This window comes from Lepisma saccharinum, chromosome 1 (assembly GCF_977018435.1).
Source record: "Lepisma saccharinum chromosome 1, izLepSacc3.1, whole genome shotgun sequence".
NCBI lineage: Eukaryota > Metazoa > Arthropoda > Insecta > Zygentoma > Lepismatidae > Lepisma > Lepisma saccharinum.
In genome coordinates this window covers 99,075,477-99,098,275 of record NC_139229.1, presented here as the reverse complement: position 1 = coordinate 99,098,275, position 22,799 = coordinate 99,075,477, and the positions used below count along the sequence as shown (strand labels likewise).

Here is a 22,799-nt window from a genome sequence, read left to right as displayed (position 1 = left end):
TATAGTATCAAACCGATTGAGAGGAATTTATTTGTTCTTAAAGTATATAAGAATGTATTAGAATTGCATATCCTTCCCATGATAAATTATTAATTTTCCAGCAATTTATGGGAAATATGATATGTGGGGTTGGTTGTGATGATAAAAAATTAGAATGAATATAAATGGGATAATGGTCACTACCATACAGTTCTTCCGCTGTAGTCCACTGAAATTTTGGGAATAATGATTCTGATATTATAGTAAGGTCTATTGATGTGGGATTATTTCCATTGCGTGGGATATGGGTGGGTGATCCATCATTTAGGACAATAAATGAGTTGCTTCTTACCCAGTCGGTGATGCTGAACCCAGTCTATCTGATGATTGAGAGCCCCAAATGATATGATGACCTTTAAAATCTCCAGCAATGATATATGGACTAGGGGTATTATTTAACAATGTTTCTAAATCTGAAGGTTTTATATTCAGAGAATTGCAATTTGATGGAATATAAATATTAATTATCGTTTTTTTTTCACCCTCTATGAAAATTTTGATAGCACGTGCTTCTACTTTATAATCGCGGAAGAGTTTATGATGTTTGGATAACTGAATTTCCTGATATGATATTGATTCATGGACGTATATGCTAATACCTCGTTCATTTTCAGAATAGGGTGGGCCTAAACAATTATAATGAACAATTTTGTATGTTTTATACTGTCTGCCTTTAGTTTCCTGTAAGCAAAGAATTAGAGGATGGCATTCTGTTATTAATTTTAACAAGTCCAATTTTCGTGCAGAGAAGCTAATAATATTCCACTGAACTAGAAACATCATCTACTGTGAGTATTCTACTTCTTCTGTTTGGCAGTAAGGTTTTGTAACACATTCAAAAGATTTACGGATAACTCATTGATATGTTGTAAAAGTTTTTTTGTTGTTGTTGTAACTCTTTAAGGATTGACCATAGAAGTGGTATTGTTTCTAGAAGTGAGGTGTAGACTTTGTGAATATTATCAGTAGATGGGGGAGGATGATCAATGTTCTTTGCCGACCATCCAGAATGTCGACTATTTGTAGAATTAGCAAAAGGGAAGACATTTTTCCCTATAGATGAGGAAGGAGTAATGTCCGACTCTGTTGAGGAGCTTTCTGTATTTGATGGGATGTGTTCAGGATTGTTGTGAACCATATTTCTCGCTTTGTTATGGTGTTTTCTTTTGTATTTTGTAGGTTCATTGCTATTTTTGTGTGTGTGGATGCATGGGCGTCCAGAAGGGGGGGGGCAAGGGGGGCCGTGCCCCCCCCTGGAAAATGAAAGTCAACCAAAAATTATGTATTTCACACATATAATTTCATTTTAGCCACAGTAATATGTGTTAATTATTGCATGAACACCATAAATTCAAATTTAGCAATGTTTTTTTAGGGAACAACACTATTTTTGGGGAAAATGTGCCTTGTTTCCCCCCCCTGGAAAAAAAATACCTTCCTTGCCCCTCCCTGGAAAAAATCATGCGGACGTCCATGTGTGGATGTGGAAATACTTTTGGGTCCACTGTGTCTTGTACTAAAGAATATTGTTGCCTTTTTGTATTATTGAGGAGAGAGAGAAGAGAGAATTAAAGGGGAGCAGGGATCTCTCTCCCTTTCTTTGGATCTCTCTCTCTTTCTTTGGATCTCTCTCGTTTCTCTTTCTTTCTTTTCATTCCAGGGGGTGGAATCCCAACCCCTGGTTTCTCTCTCTTTGCATCAGGGGAGGGGAGGCAGTAAGGGGGACTCTCTCTCCCTCTTTCTTTCTCTCTTCACTCTCTCTCCCCCTTCCCGAGAGAGAGAGAAAGTGACAGGAGAGATCAAGAGAAAGTAAAAGAGAGGAGCCCCCCCGGAGAGGGGAAAAGAAAGAGAAGAGGGGGCATCTCCCCTCTCTCTTCCTTTCTCTCTCTCATGATTCCACAACCCTCTTCCCTCCCCCAGCGAGAGAGAGCGCCCACATGGAGGGGCCCTAACCTCACATCCCCTGACCTCCCCCTTCTCTTTCTTTCCCTCTCTATCTCTCTCTCCAATTTCTCTCTTGTCTGCTGGCAAGAGGGTTGAGAGAGAGAGAGAGAGAGAGAGAGAGAGAGAGAGAGAGAGAGAGGAGGTCTCTAGAGAGCTCTCTCTTTCCTCTCCCCCTTTCTCACCTCTCTATTCCTCTCTCTCTCAGAGAGAGAAGAGAGGGGCAACCCCCTCCCCCCCGAGAGAGAGAGAGAGAGAGAGAGAGAGAGAGAGAGAGGAAATAAGAAAAGGAGAGAATCTCTCCTGTCCCCCTCTCTCTCTCAAGAAGGAAAGAGGGAAAGGAGAAAAGAAGAGAGAGAGAGAGAGAGAGAGAAAAGAAAGGGGCAACCCCCCAAGAGAGAGAGGAAGTAAGAAAGGGGAGAGAATCTCTCCTCTCCCTCTCTCAAGAAGGAAAGAGGGTAAGGAGACATAGAAAGAAAGAGAGAAAGATCCCCTCCCCTCCTCTTCCTTCTTTCCTAACCTTCATTCTCTCTTTCTTTCCCCTTTTTCCTGTCCCCCTCTTTTTCTTCTTCTTCTTATCTCTCTCTCTCTTTCTCAGAGATTTCTTTCTCTCAAACTGGGTTCCAAAGTTGAGTTGTGTTTTGTGTTAGTAGATGATTGTTCTTGAGAGTTTTTATGTTTTAAGCCAGTGGGTGATGAACGGGAACCTTGTGCCAGTGGGTGATGAACGGGAATGTTGTTGAATAGGTGGAAAATCTTAGATTTATTGTGGGCTTCATAATTTCATCTATGCTAGAGTCGTTTTCACGTTCAGAAGACACAATGGGCTCTTATGGGCAATGTTTTTCTTATGGGAAATACGAGCGCGCTGTTGTCAAATTTCTGGATTTACAAATTTAGCTTAAGTAAAATCGGTACCTGCAGTTTTGCAGGAAATTTTGTAGAGAATACGATGGTGAACAAAAAAAATGGTGACTTGCTTACATAATTTTAGATAAATTAAAAACGCAAATTTTCTGTGAAAACACAATTTTTACATTGTTTTCATTCCTAACGTTGAAACATGCCGTAAAATTGAAGCTTTCATTATGAAAAAAATTGACACTGTTTTTTAATTGTCATAGGTGACGATGGTACTCAGAATTTATCAATACTTTAAAGCATATTTGCATTAAAAAATATTCAAATAAAGTATGTGGAGATTTTTTATATTCGTGCAGTAGAAAATGTCGTCGCTGGCCATTTTTTGTTCTGTAATTCCAAGTAAAAACTTCCAGCGACAAAGTTGTGGAGAAAATAATGAAATTATTTTTTATAACCACTCAAAGGTTCCCAGAAATATTACTTCCATGCATTTGGAGTTTCTTTTTAACCCGAACCGCGCGCGAAGTAAGGAGACGTTGTCGGGCCATCTTGAGCTGACTCACCGCAGCATTCCGGCTAATCACCACCAAGTTTTCGAGTTATTTTATTTCCATTCAGTAAAAATATGAACTTCATGCTGTTTGTTATAATAGAATTGAAATTACTTAAATTTAATAACTGACAATTATTTCCAATGCTGCTGTTGTGATCAACATTAGTGCTGTCGCAAATACACGTTGTTTTCGTTTACATTACTGTCGACATTAATACTGAAATGAAGATCACCTTTCAGTTTCCAACGTACACATAAATTCATAGACACCATATTAACCCTTGAAAGGCTTTCCAACACGAGACAAAATATGGGGCTTCAAGATAGAAATATGACATGCCTTGCTTGAGTCATTCACATCTTATCAGTTCACGTGGGCCATAACTCATTTGTTTGTTTGGGTTGCAACTTAATCTAACCCATGTGCCAGGTTCCCCTTACTTGAGTGAGAGATCTGTTTTGGTCTGTTTAGACTTTTTCCCTCTCCCGAAAAAGTGTTTTCAGTTGTGTGAGCTCTCAGTGATTTTTACTTTTTTAAGTGATTTCTGAAGTGTCATATTCGTGCATTACACTCGCGTGTGTAGTGATCGCAATGGATCATAGTAAAAAGGGTAACTGTAACGTTCACAGTATAATATTCATATAATTATCATTATATATACAAAATATGTAACAACTTCATTGTGAAGGAAGGTCATCATTTCCCGGCGACATGAGCTAGCGCTGTATTGGCAACACTGTGCGGTTTCTCCATAAGCGCCGTTGTGTCTTCTGAACGTGAAAATGACTTTAGGTTGTGGACTGTAAGTTCCTTCTATCATTTGTTTAGCTTCATTGTATGATAAGTTATTTAGTGCCATGCGTTCCTGAATCAGGTGCTCTTTGTGCCACATTGGGCAATTTTTATCAAGGGCTAAGTGAGAACCGTGGCAATTCGAACACTTGGTAGGGAGGTTACACGTATCTCCTTGTTTAATTGCTCCACAGGTAGCTCATTTAGACTGTGAACGATATTGATTAGCCGTGTGAGCGAATCTGAAACAGTTTCTACATTGGATGACTGCTTTCTGTCGGGGTGTTACTTCATATATGCTGTTGTTTATGGCTACTTTTTCCCGGAGATGTCTACCTTGGAATGTCAAACACACTAGTTTAGTATCGCGTAACTGAAACGAACCATCACTTTTCCATATCTTCTTCTTCATTAGTTTAGCACTTATAATTGGAATATATGATCGACTTCCATCTACTACAACTCTCTCACTGACATCGAATTTAATACCATATATTAGACCTTCTCGTTGAACAAAGGTTGTAGTATGCGAGCCTTGATTGAAATTTTTCATTTTTAACAAAATTATTCGCCTCCAGAGTGGAGTTGAAATATACTCTTGCCCTGTTACGTCCACCTTGGTCTATATATATCTTACTTGAATTTCTGCTTTTCTAAATTTGTTACCTACACTCCTCCCTGCATGTTTACAGACTTTTTTCCTGTACCTTCCATCAGAACTATGAAATGGCCATTACTATTATGATCATAGAAGTTCTGTACTGAAGCCAAGATTCTTACGTCGGAAGACTTAAAAGAATTATCCGTGCCTTGGGCTGAAATAACTTCTTGACCTTGTCCTATTTGATGGGCTTCTATCTGAGAATTATCTACTGCAATGTAGAATGCAGGTGTAATATTAGGATTCATATCACTACCACCAGTATTTTCAGAATGCGAAGCTGCATGAATATCGTTTGAGTCTTCCATTCTGATTAAGTATATCGATGATGAGACCTTTATGGCCTGTTATATACAATTAACACTTGTATGGATTAAAAGTCACCTGTATCACTTAAAAATTCTTGTATATTTGTACACTTCATCTCTAACGCTTAACAAACATGCAACACTTCAGTTTGTAGCACATACAATCAAACGGAACTTTTCTTTACGTGACTCCATTACAAGTATTATTAACATTAATACAATGTTACACATATTGAACTTCATTTGTTAAATCAACAAGAATTATAAAAAATAAAAGAAGAACATGTACATACTGCTCAATTGGTAGTTTCAGCCCATAATTGCGTTTCACATTACAACACAGGCTTTCAATTAAAAACAAGATACATATAAAATACAACTCAAATATTAAATTATTTAATAGGATTGGGTTCATCTCACACTGCTCAAATCTTAGGTGACTTTCTGCCATTCTAAACAACATCCACTGCTTCTGCTATGTCAGTTAAATTTTACATACATGTGAAGATTAAAAGGAAAGAAAAATACTAGCTCAATTAATACAAAAGTTGGACACAAAAGGTGCTCTCTTAATTTGTGGTCACCCTGTATTGATACCAAAAGAGTACCAACTAATCTGTTCCATCCCTGCTAAATACTAGATTCATCACTTACCTTGATCACATGTAACTGCTTTTGGTGGTCCAAGGTGCTGGTCTGCAGGCTCTATGAAAGTTACATGGAAAGTAATAGCTGTATTGAGCAATATGCTATTGCAATTTCACAGTATTCACCATGATGTACATGCCTTTGCAATACTGTGAACCCTTTCAAAAGTAGTGTTTGCACTCTCTAGAATTAATTCCACAGAGTACGCAAGAATGGCTTCCCTTGGTTACAGCGCCTTCAATACGTAGTGTGGAAAACGACCAAAGAAACTGGTTCCCGAGATGGATGACAAAATAGATGGCAGTGGGATCTAATTTTCTTATGAAAGGAATGTGGCTTAGTTAGTTTTTGGAATATATTGTGTATATTTGTTTGTCTTGAAAGGCGGCAAGTGAATTGATGGAAACTGTTATATTTGTGGAGTGATCTGTCACAAAATGGCATTAATTTGGAAAGCAAAGTAAAATAAAATAAACGAGCAGTCTGTAATCAATGCAGCCTTTTGAACCATAGGGACACAGGCTCTGACTGCACAGTTTCCTCAAGGAGATATTAGACCGGCACGTGACAAATGATAGGGGGATTTCCACCAAAGCAACATGGGTTCTTCGGTCCAACGCAGCTTTCAGACTGAAGCAACGCGCGACACATGTCGCTTGAAAACAAGCCAATCAAGAGCACAACTGAAATTTCAGAAATACAAAAGATATGGATCTACAACTTTGCTTGTTTTCTTACCTCATGTGGTCCTTCCAGATTGCCAAATTTCAAATGAATCAGAAAATGCAAGGTTGTGGACCTTGTTGATTTGACATGGAATGACCCATATGTAATTTTTGATTAATTTTCTCCATTATCCCATTCTTTCCTACTAGCTCTTCACCTAATTCACACACACCAGCCACCACTGTTACCAATTCTGGTGACACTCTGCCACCATTCACAAGAGATAGTTTGTTTTGGGCCTAGAGTATTGAGAAACAATTTAGAAATTGTGCAAATTATGGCAGATTTAGACCTTAATTGGTGTCCTCATTTTCAGGTTAGTTCACTAGGTATCACTCATTGTTAGAGGCATGGAAATTTTGTTTTTGACGAAAACACGAAATATGAACTAACATGCTGTAATGTTCATTTTTCATGTTTCTGAAAGGTGTGAGGCACATTTTTCTACCCTGTTTTGTCACGAAATAATGCGAAATGAACTGCAAAATGCAAAATATATTCTTAAACACGAAATTTACCGTTTATATACCAACACAACACTTTCTTAAGTCCGAAGTATCATGTGAGTTATGCAATTCACGGAAAATTGATTAATCAGTTTTTAAATCAAATTTAGGATTATATTCACAATTTTAAAACCAAAATGTCATTTTATATAGCACTTTTGATGTGATTATTCAATGATATAACACTGTAATTATATTTTGTTTACTGCTTTTGAACCCCAAACAGACTATTTTTGTATAGAAATTTTGCTTTTTTATTTACCAAAAATATGTGCCTCTACTCATTGTTATTCAAAGTCTTGCTTTAATTTCAGTTAACTGTCTTCGTTGTGTTGCTAGTTGTAGTATTATGAAGGATTCCATGTTGATTCTTTCAGAATAAATGGGATTTGACTTTCACTCTCGGTGATATATCCTGATGCTTTCATCTGTTGCAAGATCCCCAATTCACGATTTTGTTGACTTCCTCAAATGGTCCTGATTGTCCTTCCAATGTAATGTTGATTGCATTTCATATTTTAAACACTTGCATTTCTTTTCCTACGTGTACTTTCAACTTCCACTCACCACTGTGTAAAATGGCAGCATTGATGCCATCTCTCTCCCCAACCAAAACAACTAAAATTGTGTGCCAATAAGTTAGTCTAATAGGTATATCAACTACATCCAATTGTATTGTAAGGTCATGCATTTTTAACCAGCACTAAAATTTGGTAAATAATGTTCTTGAAGTAAAAATGAATCACAACTTCTTAGAATTTAGGAATTATACACAACATATTTTTAGACACAGTGTATTCTCTAAGTAATTTATTGAAATTGTTTAAAGTACAAACTACATTACAAATTTGAATAGTACTTCCTGCCAAAGAAAAAAAGGTGTTCATACATTGTTTTTCAGGCACTGGCATTTCTGAATTGCAACATGTTCCTGGGAGAATTCTTTCCCTCCCAACTCTCACCCACGCTGCGCTTAAAGCCTATGTAAAGCACTACAATCACATTTTTGCTGTTTAGGTGGCAGTTGTGGAGTTTAAACTGGGCATATGACAGGAAAAGAAAAAACAATTTTTGACTCAAAAAAATGTAAATTCATTTACAATGATGTATAAACCGCTATGAGGTTGGATGTACTCTGGTTTGATTGCAATAACATACAAGGTAAAGTACTGACCATGATACTTGAAAAACTAAGCAAAATACTTTATAGACTGATAGCATGAATCATAGTTCTAATCTTATCACAATCAAGCACCTAAATTAAAAATGACAAAAAAAATCCCCTTTTCTTCTTTGGGCTGCTACACTGGTCAGCCAAAGCCCAGAAAAAATATGTTTCAAAACCATTTTGTTCATTTTCTTATTACATAAAATATTCAACATTTTTTTTGTATATATATACTTATATATGTGTGTATGTGTGCATGTATATAAACATGTCTATATACACATAATATACTGCAACTTCATATGTACATACATATTGACCCTTCGGTCTATTTACACGCACACATATACACACACATACATGCACACATGCATACACACCCAGAAGCCTGAATTAACCCGTATACTCAATACTCATACGCACACGCACACATTGTTTTGCACTTCTAACTAACTGTACAGCTTAAAAATTTCATAGAACTGGAAACGTTGCGATTTGCAGTCAGTCGGATCAATTGCTCTGTGCCTATTCATACAAGCCACGCATGTAAAAAGCACTGTCTTGGTGGAAGAATTACATAAAGTTCAGAGCATGTTATGTCTGTCTGCGACACTTGCTCACACTATACAAGAAATTAACTTCTTAAATCGAAATAAACAACTTTACCTGTAATGAATATCAGATCGAAAGCTCAAGCAGAAAGTACAATATGCAGATGGGAAATTAGTCACCACGAAGTAGACTTGAACATCAGTTTACAACTTCTCTGCTTTAATTTAATAAATCAAACAGCACACCAATTAAATAAAAGTAATTAATAATGCTTTTAAAACTGACTAATGTTTCATAAATTAATAACAATAGTACTGAACCTGTACTATGACATTTCAATAAATCTACTAGTTATGGCTTATAAGATACACACTTTTACGTGGGGGGAAAATCCTGTGTGTGTTCCATACGTTTTGGAAATCATACACAGAAATGTAACTTTGCAAAGCAGAAATAGGAAGAATACATTTAATATCACAGAGTGTGGCTAAAAGTTTTTACCTGTACAATAAACACACGAGAAACAAATTGGTTTCGTTCCTCTGTCTACACGAACCAAACTCTTGAATACAGAGCAACACAGCCCTATTGAAAAGTTGACACGTTTGGTTTTCAGGAAAGTCTTTACATTTGTGATGCTTTTCTTTTCAAAAGTACAGTTTTACCTATTAACCTGAAAAGTACAGTGGTGTTAATTAAGTTTGAGGTAAAGCAAAAATTCAACCAGTATTTGATGACTATTAAACACTTCTTACAAAAAGTATCAAGCCAACTGTCCTGCGGTATGCGTAAATATATAACAGTACTGTATGTTACTGTTTTGCAACTATACAGAACGGTTTACTACTTCACAACACTGTTTGCCAGGTTCTATTATATATACTGAAGAGATTGGCTATTGTTTTGGCGACACAACCACGTTTCCTACTGAGCACAACCTTGGCGACATTGATGAGAAGTTAACAAAGCCTAGTTGCACAAAGTCAAAGCAGAATTTGCATGAAGGTGTGCAAATCACTATTCATAGTTTAACACCTTGGTGTTCTGGTAGCCTATATTGTTTGCTGTTAATGTTTCAGTATAATGTAAATATTATTATGCGATTTTCTTTACAATGAATAAAAAAAAAACTAGGCCAAAATAATTGTTCAATACCTTCAGCTCTCAGAAACTGATGAAAGACTACTTCGGGCTGATGCAAGATGCATATCTGGCGTTAATTCGGGAAGGTCTGATGGAAGAGTCAATACTGGGCCATATTTACACTCGTGATCCTCCAACTGGCGTCTAAATTCTTCTTCCAGAAGCTGGATAGGAAAAGTATAAGAATTACATTAGTCTTACGTATATCCTGCCATATACAGTAACATCACCATAAAAAATTATGAAGTCGTGGTTTTGTGAAGGATTAAACTATAAATAATAAATTAAGGAAGTATTTGGTAATCCTTATAACATAGTTCTTTTTAAAAGTGCACGATAGTTTCAAGGTAATGTAAGTGTTGAAACAGCCGACTAATAGAGAAATACAAATGAAACACACATACATGATGTAGGTAAGGGGACAATACTTAAAATACACTTGGTGGTCCACCTGTTAAACCAGATAACTACTATCGAAACACAAACATAGTGTGAACCTTTGTGCAGGTCGAAGCTTGTTTTTTTCGGACTGTAAATGTGGAAACACCTGTTTACACAAATATGGATAAGAGAACACAAATCAAAATATTCGGATAGGAAAACGAGATTACTTGTTAGGATATGTTACCAACATGGACACCATCTTTGAGACAACTTCATTTACTTACATGGAAACGTGCCCATGTGACATCAAATTGGGCTAGAAATTGGAGAGAAATACCATATTTACGCATGTATAATGCGCACCCTGTTTTTTGATAGGGAAAAGTGACAAACAATTATATCTCGTATATAATGTGCAGTATAATCCAGTTTCAAGAAATGGCTTACTTAGTTGTAGGTCGTAAAGCTATTGTTATGCTGATCAAGAGTGTATGGCATCATACCTATTCAATGAATCACTTGTTGCTATGTGGACCAAGAGGAGAAGAACATCACTTGTGTATGCCATGAATTACCAACCCACACCACTTCCCCCCTCTCTGTCCACTGTGTTTAGCATCCCAAAGCTTTCACCCTTTAACCACCTTATTTATTCTGTAATAGTAGACAGCAAGATCAAAGTTAGGTTATGGATTTGCAGTGCTCAGGAAGCTATTTTCTATTATTTCTTGCCCAACAAATACCGCTGATATGCATCCCATGTGACGGGAGGGGCATTCTCAAATTCTGCCAGAATGGCACTGCTTTCCTGGGTGTCGCAGAACATTACATTACATTACAAAGTAAAAAATTGTGGGAAATTGCCTTCAAAATTTTATCGAGGTTTTGCTCAATCATTTTTTACTTTTCTAAAAAAAAACAACAACTTCAAAATATGTACTTTTTCATGACTAATATAACATTTATACGAGGTACATTCAGGACCCTCAAATTAGCAGTTAGTAGCACAAGATTTCTTCCATTAAAGCATTTACACACTCCATATATATAATATTATTTGGCCAGTAATACATTTTAATTTATTATTTTCTTTTTCCTTATCTTTTCTTTCATCCAAAGTATCATAAAAAAAATGTTCCTTCATTTTGTGATCAAGTTATTTCAACCACATTTCACATTAGTGTCATTATCTTGAATGGAATACTGTTGCCATATTCACAAACTACAAGATTTAAGCTTTATAACGATATGTAACATGATAGGTAGAAGCATGCAAATTTCGTTTTTGACGAAAAAACGAAATATGAAATAACATGCTGTAATGTTCATTTTTCATTATTCTGAAAGGTGTGAGGTGCATTTTTCTACCCTGTTTTGTCATGAAATAATGCGAAATAAACTGCAAAATGCAAAATATACTCTTAAACACGAAATTTACCGTCTATATACCGACACAACACTTTCTGAAGTCTGAAGTATCCTGTGAGTTATGCAATTCCCGGAAAATTGATTAATTTCTGCTGTAAATATTTTACAAGCAAAAGTGGACCGCTTTACACAGGAATAAACTTAATATTCTGGTAACTACATAAATGTGCTATTAGAAGGGGTAAGTTTATTTTGTGTAATAAGTTCAGTTTTTAAATCAAATTTAGGATTATATTCACAATTTTAAAACTAAAATGTCATTTTATATAGCACTTTTGATGTGATTATTCACCGCTATAACACCGAAATTTTATTTTATTTACTGCTTTTGAACCCGAAATCGAGTCTGTTTTTGTATCGAAATGTTGCTTTTTTATTTACCAAAAATATGTGTCTCTAATGATAGGGTTCCATAATCATGAAAAATCAATGCAAGTGTTACAAAATCACGGAATGACCTTGTACAGTTTCCGTGCATTACATGAGTAAATATGGTACAATGGCAAGCTTTACATCAATGTAACTTTAACCTATTCCAACTGCAAATGTTTATCATTAGAGATAGATTGATTGCCTATAATGCTACTCCAAGGAAAACTGGCAATCATTCTGATAAGTGTCGTGTTATTGGTGTTCAAAAACACTGTGGTTAAAGTTATGTTGAAATAAAACACACCATCATGTTTCTCATGAAATTGTTTCCCCTTTCTGACATGTCACATGACCAATTTTTAGTTTAAAGAAATTGAAGTTGACTCCAGGATCAATATCGTGTCTCAGGATGTCTTATTCATGCTTCCCCATCCATACCTCTTTTAAAGGGGTCTTTCTGCAAAATGCATAAGGAAGAAACATTTGTATATTAAAATGTTTTCAACCACACTACGACAATGGTGATTTTACCTTCTTTTCTTTCATTCAACACCACATAGTAAATGACCTAAAACATAATGAATGACAAAATGAAGCTTCAAGTATATGCTTCCGTATCAATCTGAAATCCTCTCAAAAGTGATGTTTGTTCTGCGATACATTTCCTAAATGAACAATGTGCCAGACTGACAAAAAAATAACCACAAACACATAATTTCTGTTTATGGTGATGAGTAGAGTACATGAATTTGGAGAAGTGGTTCTGTGTATGGGGTGAATGTTGTTCATGATTTTTTTTTCTCAGATAACCTTTCCAAAACTGTAGATTAAATTTTAGATAGCTACTTGATGGTAAGAACATTTTATGAAATGATTCCTGAAATGTTGAAGATTACCACAAGAAGTTTAGACAATGATGGAGCAAAAGAAATGTTGAGCCATGGTTTGGTTCAAAAAACTGACTTCCAGGACACAGGGGTGCAAAACCTGGTTTTCAGATATTTTGGAATTACAAAACTCTCTAAAATTTTATGGCCTTAGTGTCTTAAGTATCTTTCTATTATTGCCGATACCACATGTGAATACCCTCACACATGATTAACCTCTCAGCATGAATGCTTCATTATCTTACATGAGCACGCACACAGTGTTCTGTACTTTTATATACAAGAAGCAGATCTAGCTACAATTCACGTGAAAACGATTGTCATGAATGCACTAAAAGAAAGACCTAAAGCTGAAATAACAATGAATGAATAACTTGTGCATGAAACCCATTTGATGAATAGCATTGTTACCATCATCAGAATTCTAACACGTGTAACAAACTGCCAGCAACTCACCAGCCAGTGAAGGTGGACAAAAATATCCAGAGTTTTTTTTTTTTTTTTATATATTCCCTGCAATTTTTTTTTATTATGTTTCACGATTTTGGCCCAGGCTCAGGAACACATTAAAATTACTCCTGTAGTAACCTATGGGAAACAGTGTAAAACGAACAATTCACGTAAAAAAAACAGCCATCCTGGAGTGGATTGCATTCGCTATGTGAAGCACCACTGTGTGACAGAGAGATTGAGAATTCATATTACTTCTACCTCTCTAACACAACTCTAACAAAAGTATAAATACAGAGAAACTAGTACCTACTCCCACGTCTCTCATTTCCCAATTATCAATAAAAAATGATACTGTCAAAAGTGTGTCATTGTAATTTGTAACCACCATTCGTTTCATATGCATTACCTGACAGAAAAATGTGCTACAATAAAGGACGTGTATCAATGTTATAGGATCTGTGCATATTCCACCAGAAAAGGACTACAAGAAAATCAAGTTTATTAAGCAATTCCATAATTTCAGTACCTAAATTATCAACTTGTTTAACCTTTTGCGTCCCAAGCGTCTCAATCGAGATACCCAAATGTAACCCTCACTGTCCCAAGCATCTCGATCGAGATGCTGTGTCAAGGTCGTAGTTTTTACGTTATAACTTTTCTATTTTTGGCTAGAATTTCGATTTTTTTTTATATTGTTCCATATTTAACAGAAAATTTTTTTGAATTTTTTTTTGTCTTCATGAAAATGGAGGGGGAAAGGCAGGGAAAGGTTTCTTTATCAGTATCCGATGTCAAAATGAAAGTTTTCCGTGGGGGGAGGGGGAAGACTGGTTGCTGAATCTGCGTTGTGAGAATGGAATTTCGAAGTGCCCTGAAGGAAACCTTTGTTTTTTTAGCACAAGTGTCCACAAGTTGCGACAGGGGTTACCCTGCATTGTCTAAAAATAGAATTTCAAGCAGATACAAGAATCGGTGCTCATTTTTTCACTGCATTCTAGCTTTTCGTCCGTGAATGTTGTGCGTAGGTGTCGTTTTGCGAGGACATTTTTTGGGTGAAGTGACAATTTTTTAAAATACTTTTTGGGGTTTTTCTCCCTTCCCCCTCCATATATATGCCAAATTTGCATAAATTTTGCATTTTGTGCATTTTGACATTTTTTTTTCAGGGGGGGAGCATTTTTTTTAAGAAAAGAATTTTTGATGGGATTTCCCCCCTTTCCCCCTCCATATGTACGCCGAATGTGCATAAATTATATATCGTCTGAATCTGTGATTCATTCTGCGTACAACAGTATATCTTTCATATCTCTAGGGCATTTAGTTTCTGAGCTATAGTCATTTCAAGGTACCGCTGCATTTTGAAGCTTGAATCAGTGGCCATTCCTTTTGGGGGTACAACTCAAGTTCCATTGGTCATACGACAATGATGCAAATATTTTTCTGTTTCTTACATGCCAGCGATAATTTCTATGTGCATTTTGAACTTTTCATATCCTTTTTTTCGGGGGTCGGGGAGGGGGGTCGAAACCCCATTTTTTAAAAAAGTATTTTCAGGGGATTTCCCCCCTTTCCCCCCCTCCATATAAACGCCGAATGTGCATAAATTATATATAGTCTAAATCTGTGATTCATTCTGCGTACAACGGTATATCTTTCATATCTCTAGGGCATTTAGTTTCTGAGCTATAGTCATTTCAAGGTACCGCTGCATTTTGAAGCTTGAATAAGTGGCCATTCCTTTTGGGGGTACAACTCAAGTTACATTGGTCATATGATAATAATGCAAATATTTTTGTGTTCCTTATATGTCAGCGATCATTTCCATGTGCATGTCGACACTGTCATGTACTTTTTTCTTGGGGGGGAGGGTGGGGGAACCAATTTTTTTTTTCCGAAATTTTGGAATTTTGAGAGATAGCCCCCTCCCCCCGCCACATATACGCCGAATTTGCATAAATTTCATATAGTCTGAATCTCTGGTTCATTCCACGTACAACGGTATATCACTCATCTCTCTAGAGCAATTAGTCTCCGATCTACACTCATTTAATTGAAACTCTGCATCTTGCTCAAAATCGGCTCGGGACAGAGAGGCTTACATGTGAAAAAGGCCTTGGGTCTCAAAAGGTTAAATAGTGGCTTAAGAAGAAAAATGTTACTCTAATACCATTACCAATAAGCACTAGACTACCATGCTCAACTTTTGGCAAAAACAAAAATAATAATAATAATCTATGTGTTAGTGTTGGTTAATTCTAATTAATACAGTTCAACAGAGAATTCAAGATTACGCTTTCTTACAGACCAGAAAACCCAAACAATATAATGCAGTATTTTTACAGCATTTATGTTTTAATGTGATATATGGCATAATAAAACAGTACAAACCTGATTGTTAGTCCTGAAGATTGCAAAATACCATGTCCAATCCACAGATTTCAAATCAGCACCAAGCTGTTTTACTCAAGCTAATCCAAACGGTGGAATACGATATCTGAAGAACTTCGAAAACGAAGTTCATTCTTTGGTATGAAATGAGAATGGATGACTAAGAATATAGCAGTGAAGCAGAAACATGAATTGCCAGAAACGAAAGTGCTATTTTCTGCAATGTCGTGTAACACAGATTGCGTTGGTATTCAAAAGGAAGAAAAAAGAATTGCAAAAACCCTTAGCAACAAGTAAAAGCTTCTAGAAACTTGCTACATATTCAAAGTAATGAAAAGTGCAACCTTGACCACCACCATACATCTAGAATACTGCTGGAATATGAACTGTGCAAAAAGTAAAGATTTACGAGAAGAAAGGTATTAAGAATGCCAACAAAAAGAAATGTTGCAAAGGAAAAGAATGTGAATGGAAGTGTGGTTTGTACATGATAGATTCATACACTGGATTGTCAAGAATAGCTCATATTGTCATTCTAGTCTAAGTCATTTTGCACTATTATCTAACAGCAGAGCATTAGTTTCATAATCACACATATTCAACTGTAGTCCTCAGTATATTGAGAGCATAAAAGTGTGACCCCTGGTTTTTCATGTGGTACACACTTGTAAAACAAGAACGCTAGGTAAAGAATCTACGTTAGGCTTTGTTAGTGAACACAATAGCTATTTCAAAAAACTGAGAAAAGCACATTTACATGAAAGTGAATTGTATCATACTAAACGTGTTTCTTAGGTTCTCCAATGGAAAAAAAATGTATTTCCCCGACTTGAAATCCCACATCGCACACAAAACTGAGTGCAAGATGGTGTCTATATTCACACTAGCACACAATGGAACAATGTGACAAACCTGCACATTTGAATATGACGTGTGCAATCAAAAGTTGCTACCAGTTCAATGAAAATTTGTGCCTATATTTTTTAACCCTTATTTTAGCAGCACTCAGTCTATAATACTAAAAAAAAACTATAATATTTTTTACATGCTACAGAAATGTTTCATCAAGCACTAACAATTATTCATATGATATCTCCCTATTATAATTCTCTCAACTATGTACACTAACAAAAGCTCATGTAAATGTGCCAACAAAGCATGATCACTGCAAGCACCCCTTTTCCACAACAGAAACTGTAAATAGTTCACCCACCGACCACCAGAAGGCACTCAGTGTTCATGGTCATGCTGGTAAGGATTCGAACGAACAGTGGAAATTCTAGGTAGGAGGAACGGTGAACCGGGAGCAGAACTGGATCTGATACCAAACCCGGCCGACACTCGTTCCATGACTGGGGTAAGCGACGGTGAGGAGAAAGCAGTCGGGGATGGGGTTGATGGGATGGGGCTTGGGGGCGAGAGAGTAAGTGGGTTATGGTAATCATCCAGTGGCACACACTGTTGTTCGGTAAGAATCGCCTCCGATCCACATCGACCGTAGAACATTTCCTGTTCCCGTATTTGACGATGAAATTCCAATTCCAGTTGCTAATTTTTCCATATAGGATGGATCACAAAATGATGAGAAAAAAACACAAGCATTACAAAATGTTTAAAAGGAGAATTTCAACAACATTGTAATTACGGCTGTGCTGATGCTGCTTTGAAATAATTCCCACCCGTATAAATACCTGAACATTGTAAAACTATACTATACCATACCATGTAGAAATTTTAGTGAAAAATGCAGGCTTGACCATGACTCAAACCTGGGTCTCTTAACACACCATGCTGTTGCTCTACCAACCGAGCTATCGAACCAGCCAGGGTTTCACCTGATATTTCATTGTTGCTGTTCCACATGTATTGTCTAGGTCAGCAACAGTAAAAAATCTGGCAAAACCAGGGCAGGCTCGGAAGCACAGTTGGTAGAGCAACGGCACAGTATGCCGGAGTCCCAGGATCAAGTCCTGGTCGAGCCTGTATTTTTCACTGAAATTTCTACATAGTACATCTGTGTGTGTCAAATCGAACAATCTAATAGCATTACTTTAAAATAAGGATAGACTGATATGAATTCTTGCTGATAACCATAAAGTATACCGATATAAAATTTACCAATACCAATATTCTAACATTCACATACAAAACTCCACATATTCCTGATGGTTCATTAACCTCCACAATATATGGAAAAGGCACTGCATATTTTGACATTTAATTCACAAGAGAACATGAATTATAAATTTATATTTGTAAAAATTACAACATAATGGCAGAATTTTGCACAGAATTAAAGGATATTTAGATATATATCAAATAGATAAAATTAGCAGTAATGTTATCAATAAACTGGTACGTCTATTAGCTGGTACCAATATGGCACAGATTATCCTGTCCCATCTCTACTGCAAAATATTTATGCTACAGAATCAAGCCATTATTTGATAATTAAATTAATCTTGCCACACAATACTGGTGTAAAGTAATGAAAAAATACATATTTTGTATAATTTCCGGGATAATAAACCAAGCAAAACTGTTCCAAAATATTTTGCAGATCATGTGAGATAGGCATCAGTGAATAAATTTGAACCAATTCTTTCTGATCGATGTATCGGCTCAGCCGGAATTACAATATATATATACATATTAATTTACTGTATAAAGTAGAATACGAAATATGCAACTAAAGGCTATAAAATTTCCTTCTAGAAAAATACTTAAATACTCATTTCAAGTAAATACTACACACAATATGTTAATGCTGGCTGTCTCATGGACATTGATTTAATCAGACAGCTGGGCAGAAAAGTAGAAATGGGTGACTAATACGAGACTTACCTGTTTGCGAGGTTTGAGGTGTGCCTTCCATTCCTTTACTTCGCGGCTGTACTCCTCCTCCTGTTCTTTCAGTTTCATTGTCTCATGCTCCATCAGCATTTTACCTGTTCCAAAGAAGTAAAATGAAAATGCTAAATTGGGACTCAATAGGAGGCTAAGTGGAAGAACTTTTCATCCTCCTGTGCTTATCCTGCAGGAAAAGCTCTTCAGCTTTCCTTATGACAACAAACTTAACGGTTTATTTCAAAATACTATGTAAACAAAATACAAAACACCATACTAGTAGTCACTTGTTTTCATTCTTCCTGGTAAAAAGTCAACATGGATGACCCCTTCATGATCCTAAGAGGCAGATATGAACTTTGATTGATTTGATTTTACCTCGCATTTCTACCGGTTTTGGCTAATCGTGAGGATGAGAGATATGATAAAATGTATGAAGGGACACTCACAAAGAACACCCATGTCCAGACAGGATTCGAACCTGGGAACCCTGGTATTCTTTGTTGTGTGCTGTGTTGACCATTCTGCCACGTAGGCTGGCAAAAAAAACTTCGAGTTTTTGGTACAGATAATTTTTTATGAATTCATTACATGCCCAATAGCCACATTGTCTTCCTCTTGAATAATGACCAACATTTCCCCATTTAGCCTGATTTTTACATTCAGAGATTTCACTTAATGTTAGAAATATCCCCACATTCCACATTTCTGCAGTGAAAGTATTTTTAGCCACTTACCCTGAAAAAACAAATCAAGGTTCCCCTCTACATTTTTCACACTTTACTATTCTTCCTAACTATAGTTTGATATGATTTTTGTTATTTCGTGTCGCTTTTCTGCCACATTTAGCTAATTGCAATGATGAGTGATATGATGAAACTGATGAAGGGACACTCACAAAGAACACCAAAGATTAGGCTGGGATTCAAACCTGGAACACCTGCTTCGTAGCATGGTATGCTAACCACTCCATCATGGAAGTTGGCTAGTGTGATACATGGAGACGTAGAGGCAGAAACTATGTCACAAACTTAATTTGTGATCGAAAGAGCTATGTAACTAAGAAGGTCAATAGCTACACTTACGTTTCTCATTCTGCAGTTGCTCCAATTCTTTGATTGTAGCTTCTGAAGTTGCCCGAAGCTCCTCCAACTGCCGTTTGTGTTTCAGCTCTGATCTTTGTTGTTCTGCTCTGTAACGTTTCTTTTCCTGCTCTTGGAACTGCAAAGCAAATGCATCACAACAGTTTATACATGTAATACTATCGACAAAATGTCATATTCAATCACAGTGGTATAGATCTTTCATTTGTTTTTAAAGTAAAATATAACTATTACTATTAAAGGAAAAATTCGTTGTTTTTTGGTGTAACAGGTGGGGGACAATACAAAAGTAAATAAAAAAGTTAAATACACAAACAATATGTAAAATAGCTTCTACTATTAACTAAATATGTATGTATATTACTTGAATTTCTATCCAAATGACAATTTTAGATTGTCAACTTGCACAATAGAATAAAACTATCACATTGCATTTAATTTTAGAAATAGAGATTCAGGGTCACTTTGACATGAATCAATTATCTAAAGATATACAGGGTGTTTCCGTGACCTTGAATCAAACTAGCAGCAGTGGAGGGGGTTGATTGTTACTCTTCCCAGATGACCAATGGCAAACTGGGCATAACTTGATAGAGCACAATGTGCCCATCACGTGGGAAAAAAGTGCAGTCTCCCTGTGTTCATTTTCGAGTGTTATTCAATATTTTTCCTGCCTACAAACTGTGGCATGCCCCCTTATGTTCACTTACACTTACTCACTACAAAATACAAAGAAACTAGAACTTACTCGTTTCAGCTTCTCTCTCTCATCCTCTGGATCGCCAACAAAACTAATTCTCATAGATTCGCGGAACATCATTTCTCGTGCTTTCATTTCCCCCCTGATCCGTTTGGGCAGGGCTCTCTTCTCTATGCTTTGGCGTTTTAGGAGTTCCTCCTCTTTCCTTTGATTCATCCTTTTAATTTGTTCCAATTCCTTTTCATGCCGAATTAACATCTGAAATTATATCAATCAGGATCTCAGTTTGAATGTAGATGCAGGGACTTTAAACAAAATTCTATGCATTCTGAAAAAAACATCAGCTATGGCCCTGGACCTTGAGGTCGGTACCACAATATAAAAAAGAACACAATGTTCTTACCCATTCCTGGTCCTACAGAAATCACAGCACGTATCTCAGTTGATATTCAAAATCATTCCTATTTTCAATTCCTACTGTTGCCAAAACAGATGTTCAAACGATGCAAAATAATCGTAACAAAATTACTTTTAGTGGTTATATTTTATCTGAGACGTTTCGTCCTGGTTTCCCAGAACTTTTTCAAGCTTACACCAAGATACACAGACAACACAACCTCACTAGCTAGTCAATTGCTTTTTATGTCGAATTAACATCTGAACCTTAGAAGTGTATATGTGAGGTGGTGTTGAGTGTGTATCTTGGTGTAGGCTTGAAAAAGTTCTGGGAAACCAGGACGGAATGTCATAGATGAAATAAAAACCACTCAAAACTGTGTTAGATTATTTAGCTGGAGTTGGTACTAACTTTGAATATGATTTAACGAAAATTATTACTTTATCTACACTAAGACTACTCGAGTTAATAATATTAACATTCATTGATTTTGACTTTATAGTTAATATATAATTTTGGACTGCAATTTCAAGGTAATACATACAATGTATTAAGGCCTAAAAGAGTGCTCTTTATTTATACTCCATTTTGATTAATACAATCATGACAAAAAATGGTTATGCGAACCTTTAAGAACATAGATGTTTGAAGACTGGAACAATTGAAAATCATTCATAACATTTGTAAAAACCTTAATATACAAATAATCCATTCTAACTAAATACATATATTCAAAGTTCACACTAGAAGACTATTGAAACTGTTGTCAGTTATCACTAGGGAACGGAAGTTTAGGTAAATAAATGTTTTTTCTGCGATAAGACAGAGACCCTCGTTTTTGCCAAAATTCTGATCATAGCATTATATGTCAACTCAGCAAATTTTATTTTACATAAAAACACATATTTTCCAGTTTTCCGTATGTAAATACATATTTTGCGAATTTTTATTTTACATACATAAAATCGCTCATTGACTTCAGCTACCTCGAAATCTTCCAAGGAAAAATGTTTATTATCCGCACCTCTTTCATATCGAGAGTGCTAGGTTTGTTTTGTCTTTGAACAAGCTCGCTGGCAGACTTTTGGCGCCTCGTCTACGATCCTACTGGGGGAAAATATTACCCAGATGAGGCAAATGCACAACGTAATGCAGAGCTTCGAGAGTGTTTCTGCTTTTGTCATGTTCTGATTCGGTGCTTGTGCAGCAGTAGGTGTTTTCTCGTACGATATGCCAAAAGTTAAGTCAAGTGTTTCATCTCGTTTGCAACAGTTCTGTAAAGAATATAAGGATGTGTTTTCAACTGATGGCAAAGTGTTATTTTGCCAACCGTGTGGTAAATCTATCGCAGCTGACCAACGTTCGCAAATTACGCAGCATTTAGGTAGCAACAAGCATGTTGTTGCTTCTTCGCGTTTGAGCGGCAGACAGGCACTTATCGGGCAACAAACACCATCTACTTCTGGGGAACCGTCGAAATTGTCCGCGTTTTCAATGGACTTGTGCAGAGCTTTTGTGTCCGCAGATATTCCACTGTTCAAATTAAAGAACCCTGATTTACGAAACTTTCTCTCGAAATATACGAACTTCGAACCGCCTGACGAATCAACGTTGCGAAAAACGTATCTGCACAGGTGTTACGAGCAAACCTTACAACATATTCGCTCACAATGTGCGAATCAAAATATTTGGGTATGTATTGACGAAACTACAGACTCCACCGGTAGAAAAGTGGGAAATGTGATTGTGGGAGTGCTACATAATGACGTAAATGTCTCAACGATAAATTATTTGCTAGTGTGTAGAGAGCTAGCTGGGGCTACACATGTAACGATAGCAAGGCTTTTTAACGAAGCAATGCAGCTATTGTGGCCGGAAGGCATAAAATTTGACAATGTTCTTCTCCTAGTGACAGATGCTGCAGCTTACATGAAAAAA

The 22,799-nt window shown here is 36.4% G+C and overlaps 1 protein-coding gene across 3 annotated transcripts in view; it reads right to left on the bottom strand.

The window, feature by feature from the left end:
• Positions 1-7,836: 7,836 nt before the first annotated feature.
• Positions 7,837-22,799, bottom strand: part of Slik (Sterile20-like kinase) — a 75,946-nt gene continuing 60,983 nt past the window's right edge. For 2 of the 3 annotated variants that reach the window (XR_014443333.1, XR_014443334.1), the window contains 5 exons: positions 20,513-20,722; positions 19,747-19,882; positions 18,659-18,762; positions 15,815-17,362; positions 9,940-10,066 (listed from right to left, as the gene is read on the bottom strand). Coding sequence is in view for 1 of the 3 variants with exons in the window: in XM_083135116.1 (XP_082991242.1) it covers positions 9,917-10,066; positions 18,659-18,762; positions 19,747-19,882; positions 20,513-20,722 (600 nt within the window). In the remaining 2 variants the exon portion in view is untranslated. Of the gene's footprint in view, positions 10,067-15,814; positions 17,363-18,658; positions 18,763-19,746; positions 19,883-20,512; positions 20,723-22,799 lie in introns of all 3 variants that reach the window. The other variant, XM_083135116.1, reaches the window with a different exon arrangement.